The 25909-nt window shown below is 37.8% G+C and overlaps 3 protein-coding genes across 3 annotated transcripts; 2 read left to right on the forward strand and 1 right to left on the reverse strand.

Moving 5' to 3' along the window:
- The first annotated feature begins 1109 nt into the window (after positions 1-1109).
- On the forward strand, positions 1110-2244 carry LOC103343420 (protein LURP-one-related 15-like). Its single transcript, XM_008247075.3, has 3 exons — positions 1110-1564; positions 1665-1889; positions 1995-2244. Exons 1-3 carry the CDS (start codon positions 1295-1297, stop codon positions 2139-2141), a joined length of 642 nt encoding a protein of 213 aa, XP_008245297.1. The 5' UTR covers positions 1110-1294; the 3' UTR covers positions 2142-2244.
- Positions 2245-6333: 4089 nt separating this feature from the next.
- LOC103343419 (ENTH/VHS/GAT family protein) lies at positions 6334-11721 on the forward strand. Its single transcript, XM_008247074.2, has 9 exons — positions 6334-6840; positions 7554-7632; positions 7766-7864; positions 8552-8665; positions 9218-9381; positions 9533-9614; positions 9697-9782; positions 9972-10268; positions 10553-11721. Exons 1-9 carry the CDS (start codon positions 6707-6709, stop codon positions 11472-11474), a joined length of 1977 nt encoding a protein of 658 aa, XP_008245296.2. The 5' UTR covers positions 6334-6706; the 3' UTR covers positions 11475-11721.
- A 394-nt stretch (positions 11722-12115) lies between these two features.
- Positions 12116-25376, reverse strand: LOC103343577 (regulatory-associated protein of TOR 1). Its single transcript, XM_089044114.1, has 23 exons — positions 24623-25376; positions 22582-22684; positions 21653-21735; positions 21408-21566; positions 21202-21318; positions 20924-21081; positions 20405-20559; positions 20146-20290; positions 19986-20064; positions 19706-19807; positions 19126-19209; positions 18899-19009; positions 18244-18597; positions 17944-18133; positions 15795-16355; positions 15246-15572; positions 15011-15134; positions 14220-14353; positions 13974-14119; positions 13750-13851; positions 13476-13561; positions 13158-13242; positions 12116-13037 (listed from the first exon to the last, which is right to left on the reverse strand). The coding sequence occupies exons 1-23, from the start codon at positions 24917-24919 to the stop codon at positions 12699-12701; spliced, it is 4041 nt and encodes a 1346-aa protein (XP_088900240.1). The 5' UTR covers positions 24920-25376; the 3' UTR covers positions 12116-12698.
- Between the last annotated feature and the right edge of the window lie 533 nt (positions 25377-25909).

Consider the following 25909-nt stretch of genomic DNA (forward strand, 5'->3'; position numbering starts at 1 on the left):
CACCACCTCCTTCCAGGTTCTTGGTTCTTTCCTCCTGACTATGGAATAGGTTTTCTCATTCTTTTTTTGTTGGATGTTGTCTTTTGGATGTATTAGTTAGGTTAATTCTGGATATGTTAGTGAATCTCAGGTGGGCTATGTTTTGAGGGATGTTTGGCTTGGTTTGCAGACCTACGGATGTTTGGTTCTTCATGGTGGTGATTGGTGGTTTGTCCATCTACAGTTGTGGAGTTTCTCTTTGCTGATGGTGGCGGCTTGAAGTTTCTCTTTGGTTGTGGTAGCTAGGTTTCCTGTGTCCTATATTTTATATTTACTGTGGGCTTTATGCTGAATGTGGGCGTAATGCCTCTTTGTGGGCTATATGCTTTTATGTGGGCTAAATGCCTTTTTTTTTTGCTTATGACATTTTAGTTTTTGGCTTGGGAACATGATCTTCATGTTATATTGTACTAGTTTTAATTAGCTAGATTTGTTCCTATTTGTTTTCTGTTAGTTTTATGGCCGGTGCTTTTGCTTGGCTTTGTTTGTGCTGTTTTCTACCCCTTTGAGGGTTTGCAATGAATTGCAACTTCAACCCAAAAAAAAAAAAAACCACTAAGAATCTTCCAGGATCCCCTGGCCACGGACGAATCTCAACTTCATGTTCATAGCAGACATGCTTTACAATTCTCAAAACCTTATAGTCGTCGGTACGCGAATCATAGCCAAATGCATATGCCCGAATAGGGTAACACAAGGCAGAGGCAAAAACAAAAACTTTCTAATACACGGGTTCCAAATTAATGTGGAAATGTGCTGATCATTGAGGCATATAAGCCCGTTACAAGTTCCCACCACCAACAAATTCTTTTGTTAGTTCATAGTCTTCTTGACGTCTTTTAATTTCACTGTTAGCGACCTTTAAATGAGGTCTTATCTCTTAACCGTTGAATCAAATTAACTAATTTGATTTGATGACTAACTAACTTGATCCAACAATTAAGAGATAGAGCTTTATCTAAGGGCCTTATATAAGACCCTAACTATAGAATTCTACCTGACTAGAATACCTTTTTAATAAATATTTATAGGTGGTTCGGGGTTATTTGGACTAGAATTACAAAAGACTAAAAATAAGAAGTTATATGATTGTAATTTGTAAGTGTGAGTTAGAATTTACAACCTCAAGATTTAATCAGAACCATTCAACTTTGAACAAGTCAAGGAACTCAATAAATTCTGCAACTGCCAGCCAATTTCGATGATATGCCTCTCTTGTGCCCTCAGCTAGTGTGTGACAATACAATAGAATACGATGTCGTTCGCGGTGCCTGTGCCTTCAGCTGGACCAAGCGCTCCGCCTCTGTCGAACCCCGTGGTCGTGGTCAACTCGCAGTTCCTATCATCCTACCCTGTGGATCTAGTCATTAGCGAGAAGCTCATGACCATTAAGGAGGGCTCATTCGCTATCTCCGATGTTAACGGCAACGTCATGTTCAACGTTAAAGGTTCTGTTCTCAGCCTTCATGATCATCGTGTGTTGGTTGACAGCGCCGGTGCTCCTATCGTCACATTTCGACAAAAGGTACATACAAAAATTAAATGACATTGTAATTTGCATGTGCCAATTAATAATACTGCTTGTTCTAAATTGTTGTGTTTGTTTTTTTAATTTTGAGCATTAGATATTGACAGCACATAGGAGATGGCAAGTATACAAAGGAGATAGCTCAGACAGCAAAGAACTACTTTTTAGTGCCAAGAAGTCGGGGATTATTCAACTAAAGACTGAATTGGATGTGTTCTTGGCTTCTAACACAAAAGAAGACACCCATGATTTCAAGGTCAAAGGCAGTTTTAAGGAAAGATCATGCACCATATATACTAAAGAGAACACCATCATTGCACAAGTAAGATCAATCATATAGTTAAATTCGTTCCATTGATTTCTTTTCTATTGTTTTAAGGTAAATGATAGAAATGAATGAGTGGTGATATTTATATTTATGTTACAGATGCATAAGCAAGTCGGTGTTAAAAATCGTGTGTTAGGACAGGATGCGTTTTCAGTGACAGTGTACCCTCAGGTTGATTTCGGATTTATAGTTGCTGTTGTGGTGATTCTTCATGAGATTAATCAGGATCGAAAGGGGGAAGATTAGCGAAGCTGATCATAATTCATTTGTAATAAGTTAGCTGCTACTTGAATTTTCATCATATGAATTGAATAAAATGATTTCCTTAATTATACTTATGTCATTCAAACCAATCAAGACCTGTTGTGTAACTTAAACTATGAAAAACTTTTACATTTTAGTATATTTAATTTCTGTCGGGGCATGTTCACTTTGCAATTTATCAATTTAAGCGATCCGAGATATTGGAAGAAGAGGAAATCCAAATACAGTATCTTGGGATACAATACTTTGGTGCTAGAACTCAAGTTATTAGCATTGAAATGGATTTTAAAAAACAAGCAAAAAAAGAAAAGGAGGGCCCGGGGCAAGATTAACCACAAAGGCAAAGGGCATGCACAAACATAATAGATCGAATTGATTGGACTTGATGAACTCAATCCTTGATAATAATCGCCATTATCAAGGTTAGTTGCATCAAGAATCACAATAAGCGCAACTATGAATGCATAATCAATGCCAGAAGAAATTGTCACTATGAAAGTATCCTTGGCAAACAAGTTAGCGGTCTGCTTCTTATGCATCTGCAATATTTCTTACAACATTCTGAGTCATTATATTTTTCTATAAAGGAAAGAAGTAAACAAATGAAATCACTATAACAAGTAGTTTATCAACAAATTAAGGAAATATATCGATCTTAACTTGGGAAATGATGGTAGAAGGGTTCCCAGCATATATGACGCAAGATCGTTGGAGCCAACTTCCTTTGATTTTGAAGTCAGGTGCATTCTCAGTGGTGTTATTTGCTAAGAAAACATGCAATGTGGTCTTCAATTGGAACCCTGAAGATCACTTAGCAAGTTAGCACTAAAAATCAAATCCCTTGATTCTTTGCTATCGCCCCTAAACACTTGCCATCTATCGTCGAAACTCACGAACTACCTATATATGCACATATAAACAAATCAACAAGACTATCGCATGAAACGAAGATGTTAATTCAAATCTCATAAATGACAGTTGTTAATTAATTAACAAACCTTACATCGGGGTAGAATGAGAATGGGAATGGGATTTCCAGCAAAGTCAATTAAGAGTGGACGCCCGGTGGAGTGAGAGTGTTTTTGTTCCCCTTTGAAGATGATATTGACATCGATGTCAGTGACTACAAGGTTGCCTACAGTGAAGGAGAGCATGCCTTTTCTTACAATTCTAATATCAACAGGATGGTGGGGCTGCAGTACCGACGGCTGATGATGGGAACAGAGTTAGGGAACAGTACACTTCGTATTAGCATCATCATTATGCTAATTAAGAGAGATTAATCTGATCAAGCCCTTGATTTATGTTAATAATAAGGTTTCCTTGTTGTATTTATAGATAAGGCCACGTCATAATCATATGTACGTGGAATGTAATGTTTCTTTCAGAGTCATCGTTGACTACTAAGACATGAGAATTGATGAATTCTTGTTCTACAAATTCTATGTAAATAGGTTTGGCTCTTTCCTCCTTTCTATATTAATTATATGGTTGACAAAACGCTATGGTCCAAAGTTGGAAGTTATCTCATAATTTACGTGATGATGTGATGTTGTTATTTTCTTGGAAGGAAATTATGGGCCGCTGTTTTGTTGGACGGAAATGATGAGCTGTTGTCTTTCTTTCTTGGAAAACATTGAAAGGAAACTATTGGACAAGGGTTAATGAAAGGGATATGTTCTAGTTGAGTTTGATCTAAAATTCAAGCAATTGTCAAAACAACTGAGTTATTACATGTATAATGTAGTTTGTGACACGAATAAAGTTTAATTCACAAAGAAATTATAGAAATTTGCGTATCTATAATCAACGACATTAATTGATATGGCAATATACATCAATTAATTTATCATATTATATGATCAATTATAGAATTTTGATTTATATTTTTCATTATGGAAATTTTTTATTATAATGAGTAATAGTTCTGGTTGTTCGATATTCAAGAATTCTTGTTTAAGCACTTCGTACTATCCAATGTTTATTCGAACCCATATTATTCAAAACCTGCTGAAAACCAAAATATCTATATATAAGAAAGAAAAAAAGAAAAAGCAGCCAATTTAATTATTGTGCTTAACTGTGTTGATTAACAATGAGTGGTGCATGTGGTAGCACAATTGAGAGACTTGTAAGCCGAAAGAGAAGGGAAGACCAGTCAACCAAATTGTCTGGTATAAGTGTGGGTGGTCAACGTCAAGATTGAGAGGATATATCGAGGAAAATCATATGGTTTTGAAGATCTTGTGGTTGTGCAGTAATTGGAGGCTGATTGTATATAACATTGATTTGCACAAACATCAAACATGGCTTCATCATTATTTTCATGTCTAGCACTCACGGTTTGGATCGAGCTACCAAACCAGCACTCACGGGCCTATCAAAATTAAATTAAATAAATACATTTAAAAAAATTTAAAAGAAGAAGAAGAAGAAGCAGCTTTGACTAGCATGCAGTTCTGTTGGAATTCTATATTAAATTTAGCTGGGCATTATTGACAGACAGACATCCATGGAATGTTTTTCTTTTACAATTTGCTTTGGCCTGTGAAGTAAACTGCCCTCTATTAATATGGAAATTCCCTTTTAGCTCTTACCTACCACTTTGCATTAAAAATTGGATCCCTTTTTTCTTTTGGGGTCAATAAAAATTGGATCCCTTTAACCTAATGAAAAGGGTCACGAGGAAAGTTTAATTCCACTCTTCTCTCATGCAATTTGGGCATGGTATCAAATGTTCCTAGTATGCTTCTTTTAGGCGTGGAGGATTTAAATTTAATCATTTGAAATGGTTGTGGATTAGACATGGATGAGGTGTGACAGATTTATTAATTGGTCTTTAATTATCACATTGCTGAAGTCAAAGGTCTACAGAAACATAACCATCATCCCATTATGATCTCTTTAATATTATCCTTAATAGGATCATATGAGTATTTGTTGTTGTGTATGGTTATTTTAGGATCTTTTATATTGAGAGGGGCGATAGATATTAAACTCACACACATTATACGGATGCTAGAACTCAAATTCAAAACTTTTCTTGGAAGAGCAATTGTTCCAAAACACTACAATATTAGTGGGTCCTTTGCGTTGCTGTGTTTTTCTGTATAAAAGCAAACATAGCTAAGGATCCACCTGCAAAATTTTAAAAGGGATGGCGATCTCAAGGTTTTGTTTTTTGTTTTTTTATTTGGGTTAAAAAATGATCCCCACTAGATGGAAATATAAATTAAACAAAAGGATCTTATGGCATTATAATCCAAAATAAAAGAAGAATGACCTCAGGCTCTTGTAGTTTGAAAATTTTCTCTTTTTTGATTCCGTAGCATGTCTTATTGGACCATACTTGACTTAAAAGTTATTGACCCCAAAAACAAACTTGAAAGGTTAAACTCTAATAAACTACTAGTTTTAATTTGATTTGTGCCTCCACAGAAGAAAACATATCTAGTTTTAATTTTAATTATATTCATATACGAAACTACTTCTAAAGTTGTAAAAACTAGCAAAGAAATAGCAACAACACCCGCCTAGCTAGGAGGTTCTTGTAGGCAAGAAAAAGTCACTAGGTTAGATTATTGCCATATAATTAATCAAATAATCATTTCATAAAAATTACATGTGGATGTTGTTAGGATAAAATAGCTCATATTTCCCAATACTAGACTAATTTTAGAATGGAGCTATTCACGTTACACACTCCTATACTTGTGCAGTGAGAACACATAAAAGAAATGCAAATAACTCTTGGTGGAAAGCTTGGTTTATATCCATGAAAAGTGGAACACATAAAAGAGAGACAAGGCCGGCCCCGATCGAGACATACAATACTTGCTTTCTTATCCACAAAAGTCCCCATTATGACTTTTCTATGCTTATTATCACCACCACTGAGACTAAGTGACCACCCCAGCCTTACCTTTACTATGAATTTAGGATCACTCGTAAGAATAAATATAATATAATATAAAATAAATATGACCAAAATTAAAAAAATAAAAATTACCAAAAAAGAAAAGTAAAAGGACATTTTCCCATGGTCTGACTGTACACAAATACAGTATAGTGACCGTATAATAAAGAGCTATGCGGTTAGGCGGAAGCTCTTCGCGCGTTTTATCCACGTGGCGCGTGAGCTGTTGAAATTCAACTAGTTCCGGAAAAGGATACTAAACTTGGCGACAGCTTAGGATAGGCGTAGAGAGAGAGAGAGAGAGATTGAACAAAGAAATATAAAGGGAGAGCGAAGAGGAAATTGAAATGAAAGCATTTTGGTAAAGAAAGAGATAAAAGAAGGAAAGAAAAATCCAAAATCCAATTTCTTTCCTGTAAAAGACTGCAAATTTCCCAAAAGCTTATTAGGGTTTCGAAGTTTCCACCTATCCAAACAAGAAAAGCATGGCGGGGAATTTTCCGGGAAAGTGAGTTGTTGTGGGCTATCTTGTTAGTTGCGATTCTGTTTCATTTTTAGACCGAGGGGAAGTTTCTGCTGCACCAGAAAGTCTTAGAGAGAGAGAGAGAGAGAGAGAGAGAGAGAGAGAGAGATGATAGTAGCGTCGTCGTCATCATCGTCGTCTTCAGCGACTGTGGCTGTCGACAAGGCGACGAGCGATCTTCTGATAAGCCCTGATTGGACTATGAACATAGATATCTGTGATTCCGTCAATTCTCATCATTGGTAATATATGTGCTTCAAAGCTTTTTGCTTTATCTTGGTTTTGTTTTTTTCTTTTTGTTTTGGTTTTTTGAGTTGACTTTTGATTTTCCGTCAGCTTAGGGTTTCTGATTGATTGGAAATTTATTTGCTTTTGACAATTATCTGCCTAATACCAGTATCAGTTGTTGTTTTTTTTTTTCCTTTTGTTTTTCGCTAGGATTTGTATGTATGCATATGTGTGTATGCCTGAGAGAGAGAAGAGTGAGTGAAGTAAATGATTTTCTAATGATATACATATATTATTGTCGAATTATTTTATATGGCTTCTTTATACAATTTGAAATTTCTGGAGTATGTATTGGATTGAAATATCTCGAGTATGTCAATTTTTTGGATTGATTAATTAATTCCAGAAACAGATGAGGATTTAGAAGTAGCGGATAACACTCTTTCAAAACGAGAATATTTCTATAGATATGTAGATTTCTGGTGGAAAGATAAAATTAACACTTTGCCCTGTTCTAATTTCCTCACCTGTTTCTGGATTTTTCCCCGTTTGGTACCTGAAACGTAGGCAGATTTATGTATTAATTTTTCTTTCTGTTCTTAAGAGCTGTGTTATGTGGTATTTTGTTGTATAACAGTTATAGTGTGTTTTGCGCTGTCCTTTTCTCTTTCTTCTAAAAAAATTTGTTTGTGATTGTTCATTGATGTGGACGTGTTAAATTTATCAGGCAGGCAAAAGATGTCGTGAAAGCTGTAAAGAGACGTTTGCAGCATAAGAGCTCCAAAGTTCAATTTCTAGCCTTGACGGTAATTTTTTACTGAAATCCTTTTAATCTTCTTCACCTTCCAATTTGAACCATCTGCATGCTTTTTTTATATTTAAATGTCAGATATGGAACCGTTTCTTTACTTTTGGTTAATTGTGTGCTATATTTCGTAGCTTTTGGAGACAATGGTGAAGAACTGTGGTGATTATGTCCATGTTCAAATTGCAGAGAGAAATATACTAGGCGAGATGGTTAAAATTGTCAGAAAGAAGGTAAGTCTTGAAGATGTAGTTGTCTGGCAGAGTATTGTGAGCTATAAACCCATTTTGGTTCTGTTTTAATTTTTTTTTAAAGCTTAGTGTTTAGGTTAGTTTTATTTTCATCCGTCGCTGGAGCTGTTTTTTCATTTCTTTTCATCTTCCTTTCATGATGGCATTCTTTGATGAAATTTGTTGACCTGCTGATTCTTTTAAACCTTGGACTCTGACCTGTACGGTTTTTTTGAGTCTGTGATTCTGTATAGTCTTGCAAGTACTTTTATTTAGGGTGTGTGTGTTTGGTATTAGTATGATTAGGCTCAAGTGGCCTGTTCATAGTGGTCTTCAAGGCCTCCCTATGTCTTAGATAAATTTGGGTGTTGTGAATTTAAACACAAAGGAGTTTGATGACGTGTTCGCAATGTCCTAATGTACTCTAGTCGTACTTTTTTGACATTTGTTCTATGCATGACTTTTGTACTGCATCTTTTTTTTTTTGGGTACTGTTTGTATGTGGGGTGCATCAAAGCCTCTTCTCTTTGTTCAGCATTATTGATCACAGAACCTTCATTTCCTAAGTGATGAGCATATTCTTTTCATTACTCTGACTATTTGACTCTAATCCGTCTTGTTAGTTTTTCTTTCCCGTTCTGTATTTCCCTTCCATCTCACTTTAAAACGTATGTATGGATGGAATATCAGGCAGATATGCAGGTGAGGGAAAAAATCTTAATATTGCTGGACTGTTGGCAAGAGGCATTTGGTGGACCTGGAGGAAAACATCCTCAGTACTACTGGGCATGCGAAGAACTAAGGGTATAAGTTTGGCTATCTCGTTCAGCTTTTTATGTTTAATGATAATGTGCTTCCAATTTTGACATTGACAATTAAAGGGCAATACCAAATCAAGATAGTGAATATAATCAGAGACATATGTAGTGCAGTACCCCAATGTATTAGAACCTCTTAACTGCAATCTCAGAGATGTCTTTGATGGATGCACCCCCTCTTTTTGCAGTTATTTCTTTGAGTAATGCTACACTTACCACATTTTTATACCACATGATTTGGCGTGTCCATATTATATGCCACATCAATTAAATCAATGAAGTGTATTTTAATTAAGACAATTAGAAAAACAAATACTGGAATAAATCATAAAAGAAAAGAAAATATTAAATAATTTTAATTGATGTGGCTATCCACCTCAGCTGCCACATAAGATGGTATAGGGATGTGGTATACAAATGTGGTAAGAGTAGTGTTGTTCTATTTCTTTATGTCTGAAAGAGCATGGTAATTAAAAAAATGAAATTTCTTCTGTATGAAGAGATGTTATTTAATAACCATGCACTGCATGAATGACAGCGTTCTGGAGTAGAATTTCCCAAGCATTCATTAGAAGCACCTGCAATTTTTACACCGCCCGTTACACAGACAACATTGAGACATGCTCAAGCAGGATATGGAATGCCTAGCAATTCCTCAAGAAGGCTTGATGAAACGATGGCTACAGAAATGGAGAATTTAAGGTGAGAGTTGGACTCTGTTGTCGATTCCCTACTGGTTTCTACTGTTTCTCCGGTTCTTCATTTCTTAGAGCTGTTGTTTAGGATTGCTTTAAAACATCTATCTTCTGTTCATTCCTCAGTCTGATTTTTTTTTTCCTTTTAATAATTTTAGTTTGTCAAGCCTGGATTCTATGAGGAATGTTATGGAGCTTTTAAGTGACATGCTGCAAGCTGTGAACCCTAGTGACCGTATGGTATGAGGAGCAATTAATATTTTCAACTTTTTTCCTCGCAACTGATGGGTAAGATATTTACCTTTCGTTTCTGTGTTTGTAGGCCATAAAAGATGAGGTGATAGTCGATCTTGTCAACCGATGTCGTGCCAACCAGAAAAAACTGATGCAGATGCTAACTACAACTGGGTTAGTCTCCTGCAAACATCCTTCTGGCAGAACCCAATGGTTTTGTGCGTTCATATGATGAAGATCATTACTCACTCAAGTGTTACGTTTCATGTGCTGTTACTCCTATATATTTTTTATGTAGAAGTGCGTATGTGTGCAAGTGCACGAGTGGTAAATATTTAACATACCTTTTTGGGTAACGTGCAGAGATGAAGAACTTCTTGCTCGAGGTCTCGATTTAAATGATGGTCTACAAAGTTTGCTTGCAAAACATGATGCCATTGTTTCTGGTTTGCCTGTGCCAACTCAAGCTACAGATGTCAGTCCCCAGCCAACTGAAAAGTCTCTGTCCAGTTCCAAGCAGACTGAAGTAAAAGACTCCAGCGCAAGTGACTCTAGTCCAAAACCTAATACTAATCCATCTGCACCAGTTGGTACCATGACAAGGGTCCAGATTTATGAAGACGAAGAAGAGGAAGATGAATTTGCACAGCTAGCTCGAAGGTTGCGTATGACTGGCCATCTTTTTCTGTTTTCTATTTTCTTATTCATAGGTCATAAAAATGCATTTCTTATGCCAGCGCTTTCCACAACTGCCCAGTGGGGTGCAGTTTCATCTCCTGGCCCATTTTAATTCATTAGTAATTACCAGTTTGTGATTTACGGATAACTGGCATTACCATTGGATGTTGCATAAAAGCACTTATGGTATACCCAGTGTCTGGCTTAAGCTCATAATTTGGTGAAAAAGTTCATTCATAGGTGTTGCACTTGTTTTATGGATGCAGGCATATTAAACCACGCGCAATACCTCCTCAAAACACATCTAGTGGCAGTGATGATGGTTTAGCGCTGGTGAGCACCAGCAGCACAATAAATCCATCTTCCACAACAGCTACATCTGTCCCGAGCAATGCATTAGCTCTGCCTGATCCACCAGCACAAGTTAAGACTACAAAAGAGCAGGATATGATCGACCTATTAAGTATCACTTTATCAACAACAGCTGCCTCCCCTGACACCACCCCTCATGCCCCAGCATCTAACCCTCAGGCTGCTCCATCCAACGGCAACATGCATCAGGTGCCTGTTTCCGCCAGTGTACAAGGGAATCCCTATCCTTCACAACCTTATCCTGGAAATCTTGGGATGGCATCCCAAAACAGCTATGTTGTTCCTTGGGCACAACCTCAACCCCAACCCCAACTCCAACAACAGTTCCGGCCACAGTTACAACCTCAAACACAGCCTCAATTCCAGTCACAATTTCAACCTCAAACACAGCCTCAATTCCAGTCACAATTTCAACCTCAATACTCGTCTGGCTACCCCCCTCCACCATGGGCAGCCACACCTGGTTATTCTAACAACCAAAACCATTTGTCCGCCAATAATACGTTTTCAACTCCTCGGGCCAATGCAACCACATCTTATATGCCGGCACAAGGAGCTAGACCTCTGCAGCATTTTAATTCGTTTCCTGCAAGGGGAATCAATGGGTCAGATAACAATGGAGGTTTCCCAGTGATCCCTGGTCCTAGGAGCCCTGCCCCTGCAGCAGGACAAAAGCCCTTTGTTCCCTCATACCGATTATTTGAAGATCTGAATGTGTTTGGCAATGCAGATGGAAAGTTTAAGATGACAAACAGCAACACGTCGTCTAGCTTGTCTGGGACTGCTGGCCAAGGTATGGTGGGTGGGAGGAAGTGAAGTACTGGCCTACGAGTTTCAAACCGGGATATAATAGCTATATATGTGTATATCTTTGTATATCATTATCTGCATCTTCTTCCAGTTTGGGATGTACTCGAAGTTGGTTTAGATTGATACGCTCTTAGCTTATCAGTTGTCATTGATCACCAATTATGTGTGTAGGGTTTCAGAAGAATCATTGCCTCTTAAAGACTTTGTAGCATTTTGCTTCATAATCTGTGGATTTTCATTATTGCGAAGTGAACTCTGAAGCCTTTATTAATCCCTCAGAATGTTTACAAATTCTGATCAATCTGAATCTGATGAGAAACTTAGTCCATGTGGGAAACTTTTCTGAGGGCAATGTCATTCAGAATCAAGTTGTGGCTGAACCATCGACAAACACCATGGTTGTTTGAGAGTTCAGCTATATTTGGAGCATTTCGATTGTTCATTTCATTTTTCACTTTTATTACTTTAAACACCATGGTTTTGAATGCCACATGATTCAAAGCATTATACCACAACGCAATTAATATGATCTTATAGTTGCTCTCTTTATTTACAACAATTAAGACGGTCTTAATCAATGGCTGAAATACAGAAAACCCAGAAGCCAGATTCGATAAAGGCTGGTAAAAAGACAAGGGAGAAGAGGAGATGCCAACTCAAACAAATTGATGAATTAATTACAAGTTACATGATGGTTAATTAAACGGCAAAGCGACTCACAAATTCAACAGATTACAAGATGCGCAATTGCGAGTCTGTTTAATCCCCATGTCTTGCAACACTAAGATTATGACCATTAAACTGTGTTGCTCTTACAAATTGAACAAGGGGATGGGAATAAAAATGAACACACCAAAATGAGGAACTATATAAAAAAACAGAAAAAGGGAAGTTTATTTACACGCATTTACCCTATATAACAGATTATTTTCCAGAGCCCCGAATAAATATGCAGGAAATTATTCCCCACAATTGTGACCATCTACACCTGAGGCTAATGAATATCATAGCATACAGCATCGTCAGTAGACAGCACCCTACCAAAGCTTCCAGACCCACCCGCCCATTGACACCGAAAAGGAATTGAGCAGCGGAATATATTATCACACAATGAAGCAGATGCACCGAATGATCTGCAACAGCAAGATTGCATTTGAAGTCCATCCACTTGCACTGCCTTCCAATATGAAAGAAACCCTTATCGAATCAATGAGGAAATAACTAGCATTCTCATCTAGCTTGAGAGTTGTCGTCAGCATAGATGGATGCGCAAGCATCTGCAGCACCAGCAGCAAGCAGCACTTCATAGGGATGGAAGGCTAAGCAACTGACAGGACCGATCTTTTGGGCCATAAAGGAAGGGTAGTATCTTATGGTGCCTAATTGTTCGCCCTCCAAACTAAAGACTTTTATGAGTTGTTTGGCTGATCCACTGGCAATGATGGGGGCATGTCTATGAACAGCTAAAGCTGTCAGTGAACCCCTGTGAGCTTCAATTGTCAGGTAGGCCTCCCTGTCATTTCTGATATCAAGGAACTGAATGTCACCTGCCTGAGATGCACTTACAATCTGGATGAAGACAAGAATGTCATGTAAGTTTCACTTTCACAAGAATGAATGTAAGAGCTGCAATAGTAAATGGATGATCTAGGATTAACTTCAAAATGAAAAACAAGGGTCTCCACTTACCTTAGCAGGATCAAGCCCAGGCTGAAAGCCAATCCCCACAACTCTTTCAACCTTCTGAGTGTGTGGTCGCGTTGCACAGACAAGCCTAACATTTACAAACGCACAAGATTAAAGCAGTCTCTTATGCAAATTGTTAATATCACATCAAGACAAGAAAGTAAAACCAAGAGCTAAAGCTCAAACCCTGCATCATATTATTATTCATTTGCTAGTAGTTGTAGTGTTTTCATAAACATCATAGCGAGTATAATTTAAACATCAGGCAGAATTCCATGACTAATATTTGCATCTTGCCAGAAGAAGATATCAAGAGCTTACATTTCAGGAGTTCGCACATCATAGAGTCTAACAGAACCGTCTACAAAACCAGCTGCAAGTTGTCCCCCATGAACTTGAGAAGCAGACTACACAAGATACAGTAATTATTACATTATTCATTTTTTGCATCCAACATATTACATAACTAACAAAATCAATAACTTCAAAAGCGTTCCTAATTTAATCAAAGAATCAATTACAAATCCCCTGTATGGACTACGAGATACGGATATAATATGTTGTAAATAAAAATCAAACGGGGGTAAAAACTCACCAGCGCTGAGATGCTACAATCTGATGAAGAAGGAATAGAATTCACAAGCTGCTCTTTATCCAGATCCCAAAGCATAATGGACGATATCTCACCAGAAGCATACTAGCAACCATAACATGGCAAAGTAATAGAAACAATTATTTACAACAACAAAAAAGAATAAGCAAACCAAAACAAACGTGTCCTACAGCCCTGACTGATTGCATCTTAAAGAAAGCAAGTACCAGATATCCTGATTGCTGTTGCCAATCTACAACAGCATTCAAACTTCGCACGCCAGGTTTATGACCTTGAATTGAAGAAAATGCAGTAACAAGCTTCTGTCTACCTTTCAAAGTATAATCTTTCCAAATTCGAATGTTTCCATCACCTAATTATATGACCGCAGAAAAGGTGCAAATAAATCAGAAAAATTCAATAATAGCCCAACCTGACTAAGAAGCTAAGATTTCTGTAGTATAGAATATTACTTGAAGCAGCAAGAAGCAAGCTGTCATCAAGCTCATTCACAAGGCAGAGCTTGGAGATTCCTTTGTCAGGAAAATCATGGTTATCAAAGCTGTTGAGAAGGGTAGCCTCCTTAGCCTCTTGGTAATTCCATACCCTATAATAAATAAACACCAAAATGTTAACACATCATCAGATTTATACTGGACTCTGGACTGAGAGTAATCAATAAATTCTAGCAAAGAAAGCTTTGCAAATTAAGCAACATGAACCAAATTCACACATGCATGAACCCATTTTCAAGCAAGAATTACCCTAAACCCAAACATAACCTTATGGTTTGAAGGAAAGAAACAATAATAGGCCATTTCTTTTTTCAAACGAGATAGGAATCCTCCATATGTCATGGAAAATTAAAATGCCCGAACCAGAAGGGCGCAACAGTGACACACTACACGACTAAGGAAAATATTGATAGTGTGATACACTATTCAACCAAGGAAGAGACTGATAGACATCCCAAGTTGAAAAGAAATCTCTTCTTTTATCACATAGAAAGGCAAAATGAAGGAAAAACGTCTATTATATAACATACAAAGCAGAAAGAAAGTACCATTGTACTCAATGGGCACTCAGTATCATACAAACCAGCACAGTTTTATTTGTTTGTGCTAGTGTATCAGGAAGAACCAAGAAAAAAGTTAAGCCTTACTATTTCACAAACACACCAATGCACACTATCTGACAAAATCAAGCGATACATCACATAACATTTAAAGCTGCTGAAAATTTGACCAAGTGAGAACCTACACACCTGATTCGTTCATTCTCGTCTGCTGCAATTACAATAGGAGAAAATGGTTCCAGCAAGATTGTTTTTGTACCCGTCTCAAATTTTGTGTCCCAGCTAGCAATTTGATTGTTAAGTTTGCTAACAGCTGGTCAAGAACATGGAAGATTCATTAATTCCATAAACAAAGGCTAACACAAAGAATTTAATGAAAATAATAGGTGAAAAAACAAAAGGAGAATTAGAGAAGAAAACGAACACGAGTGCTGGCATTTAGCAATGTGCTCCAAGGCAAATTTTTCTCTCTCCTCTCTTCTGGTTAATATTTCTTTACTGTCATCTGCGGCAATGAGAAGTGGCTTGGAGAAGTGCCCACAACTCCAATTGTAGATTGTTGATTGTGGAGGAACACTGCGTTCTGAGGCGCCAGAAGTTCCCCCAGAACCTAAAAGCGGATCGGCTAATCCAGAATCTGGACTCATTAGATGAGGCCTGAACTCTAAAGAATAAACTCTCCGCATTCCAGTCAAGTAATTTGGCCGAGGAGGGCTGACAGGAGGAGTTCGGAATGTTAAAGGCAAATGACCTGTCAATAACAGTGCTCAACTAAAGAACTAAAACTGGAAGTGCAAAAATAGTTTAAATTGACAAAATAATAGCATGCATTGAAACATCAAATGGAGCTAAATGTCAAGCAAAAATATAACTAGCAGCATTCAGCTTATTAACTGGTCCCTGCAATTAATAGAAAAAGGGCAATGAATGATAGCAAGTGATTCCCGCATAGTTTTCATCAGAATATCGTTACCTCCATTCATATCAAACCACGAAGAAGATCGAGCTAATCCAGGAGATGCTGTAATGGATTCACCAGGTCGAACACTGTTATTACTGGACTTTACAGGTTTTGCCACCACTTGTTCAATTCCTATAATGGCCAATACCTGCCGACCAAGGCTTGCAATGCGTGGAGATGGGTCCTTCGCTAAGGTACACATAGCCAATACACACTGAGAATACATTGCATTGTCCAGGGGTTTTGGTGTTGAAAGGTTAACACCACCATTGCTCACACCATCATTTAATATTCCAGAATCAGAATGCTGAGATGAATCGTCAGACAATGGAGATCCATGCATAATTCCAGAACTCGCAAGGGGGCTGCTGGTGGAGACTCTTCCTTCTCGAACAACCAATGAGTTATCATTGGTCACTCTCAAAAGTGGACCAATTTGAGATGAAACAACACTACCTTTAATATGAGACAAAGAGGGCAAGGAATTCAGAAGAGAACTGGATTGTGGTTTCCAATATGCAGCAGCAATTGACTTGAGGTGCTTGTTGTGGCCAAAGGCAAAGCGTCCCAAAGCTGACAAGATGAAGAGGAAACCATACTCAACTATAATTCCTACTTGAAATTTTTTTATTACTATTTAAAGTTCAGGGCACCATAAAAGAATAAGGGTTAATTACAATTTAGTACCCTGTGGTTATACTCTTAAGACATGATAGCCCCAATGTCTTTAATTTTTACAATCACATACCCCGATCTTTCAAATTTGTTACAATGTGGTTCCGCCGTTAGGGTTTCCATCAAATCTCTCTGTTAGTTGCCTATGTTGCATTATGGGGCCCACATCTTCACTTTTTTTAATTTTTAAATTGATTAAAATATTAATTTTTTAGAAGAAAAAAATTTTGAAGAATAAAAGAAAAAAATCTTGCACAATAAACACAAACTAATATTACAAATTCATTTGATGTTCTAAAAACAAAAGGCAAGGAGCAATTTTACAAAAGCATAAAGATTGTAACGATGGATTTATATTGCTGCTTCCAGTTTCAGTGTGCATATTGAAGACCACCACCTGCCAAGCCACCCTCCACCCCAAAACCATCCCCTCCCCTTCTGGTTTTTCACCCACAGACCCACCTCCCACCCCCACCCCTCGGATTTCTTCTCCCCCTGCCCCGACCCCAAACTCCAGTCCCCACCTATCAACCCCGAATCCTCCCTCTCTCGACATATTCATTTCTCAAAGCCCAGCAAATATATTTCCTCAACTCTCCTCGATCTCCCACTGCCCCCATTCTCACACAAAGAAACCAAATCGAATCAAATCTATCCATCAACCTAAAAATTACTCTGCATAATTAAACATATATATGTGATCAATAAAAATGAAAAAAAAAAAGAACACGAGCAGGAACATATCAATCTTCATTCTTTGGGAGACGGTATTGCTGGGTTTTTTGCAGGAGGGTTTTGTGAGGTGGGGATGCGGCTGAAGTTGGGTTTCGTCAAAGGTGAAGAGTGAGGTGGATGGGGGTTGGGTCTGGTGGCGGGGTTAGGTAGGGGAGAGTGGTGCGGTAAAGTCGAGGAGATGGTGGTGGGATAAAGTCGGTGAGAGATGGTGGTTATTAGGGTCGAGGGTGGGGTGCTAGGGTTTGGGGAGAAAGAAATCAGGGGGAGGGAGAAATCGGGAGGAAGGAGGGGAAGGGGGTCTGGGTTGCAGGCTGGGGTGAAGAAGAAATCGACAGGGGAGAGGACAGCGTAGAGGGGGGAGAGAGATTTTCTTTATTTAAGTTTTAATATTTTATTAATATTTTAATCATTTAAAAATTTAAAAAAAAGTGAAGCTGCAGGTCCCATAATGCCACATAGGCAACTAACAGAGAGATTTAACGGAACCCTAACGGCGAAACCACATTGTAACAAATTTGAAAGACCGGGGTATGTGATTGTAAAAATTAGAAACATAGGGCCTAACATGTCTTAAGGGTGTAACCGCAGGATACTAAACTATAATTAACCCAAAGAATAATTGCTGATTTTCAGAATCAGAAGGGAGAACACTAAGGCATGTACTGGTGACTGGAAATCTAATGTGTATATATTACTAACAAGCAATAAACGTCCAACCATATGAATATGTATCAGAAGATTAATCACATACCAACAGCAACTTCGGCCCTGACCAGAGGGCTTCCATCTGAAGCAACACTTAATAGGCTTCTAACAATACTAATTTCAGCTCTAATCTTTTCATCATCGTCATATTCTTCATCTCCTCCAATGCCATCTCTACATGAACCCGAACCCACATCAAGCAGGGTACCCAGTGCAAAAACAGCAGAAGCCCTAACCTGAAATAGAACAACCTCGTGATTAAGTTACAGAATCTATTGCAGAACCCTAAAGTTGTCATTGGATAATCATAATATGTAAAAACAAGCAATATGGTATAAGGGTAAACCTCTGGTTGGGGCTCGGAAAGTAGAGGAGCACATATTGCAGGGGCATCTGCCTGCAAACCAAATATTTGGGCCTCTGTAAAATCCTCCCACAGCTTTCCCAGACAGAGGCAAAGCCACTGAAGAAAAAGGGGTTCAGTCTGTGTATCATTTGGAGTTGGACCCTGAAGGTGCTTCAAGCAAACATGGATCAGACCTGCTTCAATACAAGCTTCCTGACCACGTCTATGTGTATCAACAATCACTGCCAAAACGAAAGCAGCCATTGCACGCTGTTCTGGATATGCTTCCATGCTATCAAGAAACCTGATGAAATATGTATGTCCCCCATCCTTCACAAGATCAACCTGACATGACTGATACCGCAAAACAGAGCACAATTACTAATATAATAACTGAAACTGAAAGGGGCAGGTATACGGCACATGAAAGGAATTTATCTAGTAAAAAGGGATTGAAATTAAAATTAAAAATGGCTGATCATCAATAAAGCAAAGAGCACATATTTGCACATCAATGATAATAAGATTTTGGCTATGAAGACATTGATGCCTGAGATTGGAAGAGGGTATAAAGCAGTGAGGGCATTACAGAACAAGTCACCAAACCAATTATAGATACCTAGACATGGAATGTGGTGAAGTTATCTATATATACCTTATCAAGGGCAAGAATTTTTGTCCAAATAAATACAAGAATTTGTCGTAGTTCAGGCGTCATCGTTTGCAACAGCTTCAGAACATACGGAAATATCCCAACAGACAATGCCTATAAGAAAGAAATGTGATTAAAAAAGAAAATCAAAATATTACTCTCAAAGAACAAAGGGATTCAAACAAAAAAGAACAGCTTCAGAATATATGGAAATATCCCACAACGCATACCAGATCTACAGCCCAGGGTCCCATATCAAGGAATCTTCCAAGAAGAACCAGAGCTCGAAATCGGTGGCATTGACTAAGTAAGACCTAAAATAAAGATGATATTCTGTCAGGTTATGTACAGAATAGAAAACCAGGCAGAGAATGAACTTAATACACTAATACATGATCATAAACAACATCACAAAATCACAAGCCGAATCAACATATTCGAAGAAAAGTAGTTCCTTTCAAGCCAAATTGCACCAGCACAAGCTAACGAAAATGCTAAACTTCATTGAAAATGATCTTAACCCAATACTACCCTGGACTAACATGCCAATTTTTCCCAGTTAACTTCAAAGCTGGATTTACCTAATCATGTACTATTACCAAATGCACACAATTAAGCAAAGTTTCTGTCAAATGCCTCATATTGGATACTAGCTCCTTGATATCAACCAGACTGGAATTGACTGTTGTCAACCCATGTCAACAACCAAAACCAATAAGACATTATCTGAAAAATGCATATATCAAATCTATATCCAAGAAAAGCTTTTGGTTGACCCAAAACCAAAAAGTGAGAGGTGTAGCACCACACCTGAAGAACAATAGGCAACTGCTCTGGTGGTTTCTTGTGTTCGGATCCATGGTCAAGCCATACCTCAAAAGCAGTCAACTGCTCAGTGAAAAATGGACTTGGCTGAAACAAAGAAAAAGAGAATGATCAAAGTCCAAGTCAAAACGTAGGCAAATCATGCAAATACAAAACAGGAAACTCATACAATATTTAATTCTGCACAAAGCCATTGTCTATATGATCTAAACTGTATTACATACAAAATGCAACAATGGATATAGAACTTGAAAAACAAACACACCTGGAACCCTGCATTAGGATCCTCAACCAATAATGGAAGCTGAGAAAGGCATATCTCAGCAGCCATGTCCCATGCATCCCTGCAGAGTGCGTAATCAAAAGAGTGACAATTGATTTAGTTAACATATAAAGCATAACTTGGGAAATATCTCATTTAGTACCACATGTGATGCTGATGGGTTGGAGGCAACATTGGGTGAGAGATTGGAGAGCAATTTGCCGATCGCATAATTCGCTCAGCAAGTAGAAAATTTCGAAAAAGGCTGGCAACTAACAGGTCTTGTCTGAACAGTCTCTGGAAAAGATCTGCAACACAACTTATTATTGGATAGATGTCCCACCACCAAAGAAGCCATAAATGAACATCCAGATCAAAGATACTAATTATGATACATCACATCAGTAAATTAAAAAACCTACCGTGAGGGAGAACATTCCATGCAATTGTATCAGTGACAGCAGTAAAAATCCAATTCAACTCCCCCAAGAGGGTTCTCCGGTCATTTTGGCGGCCAGGGATTTTATCTATTAGCGAATAATCAAGAGACTCATGAAGTAATGATCTTGTGCAGAACCTGAGAGAGTACATAACAGTCAAAGACTTAGTAAGCACTATTAAAACCTGGATTTCATGAAAAAACAGAAGGCAAGTTATAAAATCAATACAAAAGGCGAAGTGAAATGAAACCAGCTGATGAAAAAATTCAGGGAGTTGTGAAGTAGTGGGGGATTACAAAAAATTCAGGGACATAATCGTAATACGAGCATATTAAATAACTATAATTGATTAAAAATAATATTATAATGCCTATTATGGCTTTTCTCGTCAATAAGTAATGCAACACATGCCACATTCAAGTTAAAGGTAAAATGATATAGCACACCAGAACATAACTACGATATAAACAAATGTTGAAAGCATGGGATATTATATTTCACCATCTTAATGCCATCTTGATGGGAGTTGTGAGGCAAGAAGTAAACACATCAGCAGGAAATTCAGCACTTTGTGGAAGAGTCTCGTGTGCTTCACAAGCCGCAAGCAAGATACAATCCCTTGTAGATCCAGATGAGCTAGAACCCCCCCAATCATGAAGCTAACAAAATCCAACCATTACATTAAGGTCTAGACTATACAATAAATGATATCAATTCTGAAATCATGGAAACTTAAATTATCAATTTAAACAAACATTCATAACTGCATTGTAGGATACCTCAATGAATGAATTAATAATCATCCCAGCAGCAGAACAATCAAACACATATATTGAAGGTGTCTTCAACCAGGAATCAAGGTCACTTATTGGCAAGGGGATATACTGTGTATAACTCTGCACAAGAAAAAAACAGTGAGAACCAAGGAGCACTTTATTTAAAGATTGCAACAGAATGGCACAGCAGGCTTCAAATTAGTAAAAACCTTATTAAAGAGCCAAATTTCACCATTAGCAGTTGGCTTCGGTACACCATGTCCATTATAATGGAAAAGAACTCTCTCCGACTTGGCATATTTGCGACATGTATTACAAAGTTTCTTCACTTCCTCAACTGTAGGATCAAGCTGAACCTTGTAGCGTGCCTGAAAAAACATTGTCAGCCCACATTAAATATCAATTTGAAACAATAAAAATAACAGAATGCAATCCCAAAAAAATGGTTTCTCACCTTTGGTTGCCACCTCTCATACTGTTCACTCAAGGTTTTACCAATTTTTTCAAGAGCTTTTTGTGGAGCCATAGAAAATGGATCTGAAGACAGAAGAAAAGATTAATCAGATGGTAAATTCAACAAAGAAACAAAATAGAAACATCCCAATTGTCATTTATTTATATTTGGTTTCCAAGGGGATGATAAATGAAAGGGATAATCTGAATTTGTTTGAGTTGTAATGGTTGTGTAGACCCCAAATTCGAGCACCCCTCTTGGCAACCAAGCAAGGAATATGCAAAATATTTATTTATATATAACAGCAACATGCATAAATAGAAAACGGCCTCAATGAGTATCTTAGGAGTCTCCAAGGGAGTCCTAGAGATAATTAATAGTCAAATACCATGAAACAAAGGAACCAAACACGAAAGGTGGCAAACAACCAAATCTGATTAAATGGGAGACTGACTGGTTTAACATAGTACGGATGCATCAAGGATGAAGCCACATCTCCTTTTTTCACCACAATCAAACAATTCAGAAAGATTTTTAAAAACGGAGTTTCTCAAGAGATGAATTAGTTCAACTGCATGAGTCTGTGGATGAGATAAGATACTTAACTCAAACAAATTGCAACATGCATTTACTCATTTAATTATTCTGGGTACAAAAAGATATTAACAAAAACAATTCAAACTTTCATACATATTAGGTGAAGAACTTAAACCAGTCTCTAATTTTATTCACAGTAAATTATTAGCCATAGCAATTCCAAGGTGCTTTGGTTATTAAGAAATGGACCAGAGTATCTCAAAGTCACCCCCTCTGGTCCAACTGATAGTAAAAACTCAATACGCCAACCCAAAGGGCAAAAGAAAAAAATTAATAACCAATACACAACCAAGAAACTAAAGCAACAGTAAGAATCAGCAGTGTAAAAGCACCTATCCAGCACTCCATTCGGGCACAGGGAGATATCTTAATTACATCGGGCGGATCAACGCTAATGTTTAAACATAATACTAGAGCTACACATCCCGTCTTCATCTGCAAAGAAGTTGAAAGTTAAACCAAAGCAATCACATAGTAATGACTACAATAATGTGAGAATCTTCAATCAGAACTTAAACAAGGAACTAAGCTTAACATAGGGAAAGGCTCTAATTAGGATTTATTTGAAGAATAGGGATTAAAGTTCATAACATAAACATAAAACAGAAATTTGCAGTCCTAGACTTCTGTCGCCACACTCATGATTTTCTTTTAAGCAACATATAGGAAAGTTAATGAATGGAGAGAGTGTAATTCAAGAAGCCAAATCCCACTGCAGTAAAATTTCAAATTGCAAAAGAAGCATCTGTGAAATTCTTCAAAGATGACAAACTTTACCGCTACAACATGATTACATGACCACAGGTTTTAACCATAACAAAAGAACATCAAGTTGCCAATCTCACAAAACACCCCCAAGACACAGAGAAATTAACGACTCTATAGTAAGGGTGAATTTATGGCTCCAGAATTTTCTGTAGAAAATTACTTTTACCACTCCGTTGACAACTGAAAAAATGCAGAAAGTTTTACATGTTATCAGGATTTCCTTTTTTCATGTTAAAGCAATGAACATGACTTCTACAAGTTCACTTTTCTTGAATCAGCTTCATCTCATATGTTAAACACCATGCCAGATGAATTATAGTTGTGGCCTACTTTATAGGATGGGAAGGTTGGGCAATTTTCCCATGTTACAAGAAACGACGATTTTACTTATGAGTCTCAACTTGCCGACTGAGAAAATGCACAGATGTGTCAGTATTTTAGAAATATAAACAAAAAACAGGGTTTTAACAGAAAACATATTCCAACCAACATTGGCACTGCCATGAAACTTCACTTACAGGCTACACTGCAAGGTTGGGAACCTAGGCATTCTCTGTGACTCAGCCCCATTACTGCACCTAACTCCCTCAGATCTACCCTCCATGAGTGGAAGCCTTCAGAATTTGTAACAGTTCAAGCAATGATGCTTTGAAAATCCCCAATAAAAGCAGAAGTTGTGTCCTTTCTTGGTCTCAAGTATTGAAAGTGAATAATGTGGTATTGAAACTAACCTTTTGTCCCAGATCGAAGTTCACCAACCATTATACTAATTCTACTTGTCATATGACACACGTAATGGTTGATTGAAATTCTCCCAGGATATACCCACATCATTCTGAAACTAATCGATAAAAGAAATATCACATCACTGTGGGAGGTTTTAATGGATCACCAAGGCCATAAACCAAAAATTAACCCTCGTTACAAACTGAAAGCAACCTTCGCCTTTAAGAAGGCAAGAAAAAGAAAATGTTTGCTTACAATAAGGAGTTTCAGAAAGGATATCACTGGCAACTGAATTGTGTACAAGGTGGCTTCTGGAGTGATTAATCCTTGTTGCCAAGAAAGGTTCAGTTCAGCACTTATTTGGGATCTCATGACTTATTCACTCAGGCAATCTGTTAACTTTATCGAGGAGGAGTGGAAGACTTGGATTTTATCTGCTAATGAGCTATTGATCCTAAATATCAGAAAAGGACAAGGTTTCTTGCCTATCAAACTAGAATTATGACTTCAACGACATAAAATTTGAAAGGAAATGTTAAAACTTCCTAGCCACAGTACAAAATGCCTAATTTCCAAACTCTCAAGAAAATTGATGCTGATAATCCATGAGAAAGAAGAAGAAAAAAAACTACTTTTCATAACATTAAAAAAATTGAATTAATGGTGCTTTAACTACGGCTTTCATTTTCTGCAATAAGTAATCTACTAACATATTGAAGTGAAAATGAGCCATCATTTCCTACCAAATTAGCTTAATAATAGAACTGTGATAAGGAATCTCATGTCAACGATCATAAGATTAACAATTATTGGTACTACAATAATCTCAACAGGAACAATGAGAAAAATGAAGAGCATGTACTGAAAAGAAGAGCTTACTCGATCTTTAGGCCGCCATTTGGAGACCAGACCACTATCAGATGGACCTAGTGGCACGCAAGCCTCGAAGGCGTCGTGCCGAAGTTCACACAATACAATGGTTTGGGGCAAGTAGGCCATGCTTGTAGCAGTGGTGGCCGTGGCATTTCCGTAACTACTACTAGCAGTCTCGGATTCCCTTCTCTGCGAGCTCAAATCGCCATCTTCGTGACTAGAGGCGCAGTCATCCAAGTGGTTTGGGACCACGACCACGGAGGATTGCGAAAACCGGGAGGCCATCAAATCCCCCAATGCCATTCAAATCGAAAACCCTCAGAACACAAGCAAAAGAGCAATCAATGTTCGTCCTAATTGAAAAACCATTCCCCAAAAAGCAATGAAAGCAGTCACACCCTAGGTATTATTGGGATCGAGAAAGCTGGAGAGCGGAGGAGCGAGATGGGGAGTGTGGTGTGATGGGGCTAATCAACGAAGCCGCTGAACCAGCGGCGCATGGAGATTCGCCTGATGAAAGAAAGAGAATCCAGCTCGGAAAGCCCCAGAAAATCCCAGAAACGGGTCTGAAAACCCTAGAAACCCTAGGTGACGAAGAGGATGATGGAGGCGCATAAAACAGTGGCGGCACAACGAGAAAAATAAAAAATAAAAACTCAGCAAAAAAAATATGGATTTCTTTCTTCAATAGCGCAATAGGAGAGAGAGAGAGAGAGAGTGTGTGTGTGTGTGTGTGTGTTTTTTTGTATGTGTGTCAAGTGTGCGTTTGTTCGTGAAATTTTGTTTTTCTTTCTTTCCGATTATCTCCCTCACAGCCCACCCTCCACTGAGTTTTTTTCCGGGTCCGGGTCCGGGTCGTTTATTTTTGCTATTTTAAACTACGTTTTTTTACCTGCCGGCCAAGCAAAAATCTACGCTTTTTTACCTCTTATGGGTTTGCACAAACAACAAGAAAACGACTATATTTCTCTCACTCTTCCTTTGTATTTTCCTTAACGGGCGGGGGTATTGGTTGGTACCATGTACTGTTTTTGTAGGAAGGAGGCTTCTACTTTTCATATAGTACAAATCAATAACCAGTCTATGTAATTGATTGCTTTGAGCCAAACTTTTAAATCCTTTTAAGGAAATAAAAAAAGAGAACAAATCCAATTGGACTATCTTCATACAATTCAGTGGTATTTTCTTTTAAATGATTTTCATGTTATTGTCGTGATAACTTTCTGCGCACATACTATAAGAGTTTAAATATTCATGTGCTGTATGTTTGTGAAAACGTATATAAAAAATATG

The sequence above is a fragment of the Prunus mume genome, linkage group LG1 (genome assembly GCF_029339155.1).
Source record: "Prunus mume cultivar Tortuosa linkage group LG1, ASM2933915v1, whole genome shotgun sequence".
Lineage (NCBI taxonomy): Eukaryota > Viridiplantae > Streptophyta > Magnoliopsida > Rosales > Rosaceae > Prunus > Prunus mume.

Bases quoted from the DNA above. Each gene is read 5' to 3' on its own strand.
- LOC103343420 (XM_008247075.3), top strand. From the start codon at position 1,295: ATGTCGTTCGCGGTGCCTGTGCCTTCAGCTGGACCAAGCGCTCCGCCT. The intron at 1,565-1,664 runs GTACATACAAAA...TTTGAGCATTAG, and splicing joins TCGTCACATTTCGACAAAAG to ATATTGACAGCACATAGGAG. The intron at 1,890-1,994 runs GTAAGATCAATC...TTTATGTTACAG, and splicing joins AGAACACCATCATTGCACAA to ATGCATAAGCAAGTCGGTGT.
- LOC103343419 (XM_008247074.2), top strand. From the start codon at position 6,707: ATGATAGTAGCGTCGTCGTCATCATCGTCGTCTTCAGCGACTGTGGCT. The intron at 7,865-8,551 runs GTAAGTCTTGAA...ATGGAATATCAG, and splicing joins TTAAAATTGTCAGAAAGAAG to GCAGATATGCAGGTGAGGGA. The intron at 8,666-9,217 runs GTATAAGTTTGG...CATGAATGACAG, and splicing joins GGGCATGCGAAGAACTAAGG to CGTTCTGGAGTAGAATTTCC.
- LOC103343577 (XM_089044114.1), bottom strand. From the start codon at position 24,919: ATGGCATTGGGGGATTTGATGGCCTCCCGGTTTTCGCAATCCTCCGTG. The intron at 20,560-20,923 runs GTGAAATATAAT...GTACTCTCTCAG, and splicing joins ATCAAGATGGCATTAAGATG to GTTCTGCACAAGATCATTAC. The intron at 15,573-15,794 runs GTAACGATATTC...TGTTATTGACAG, and splicing joins GTGGTTTGATATGAATGGAG to GTCATTTGCCTTTAACATTC.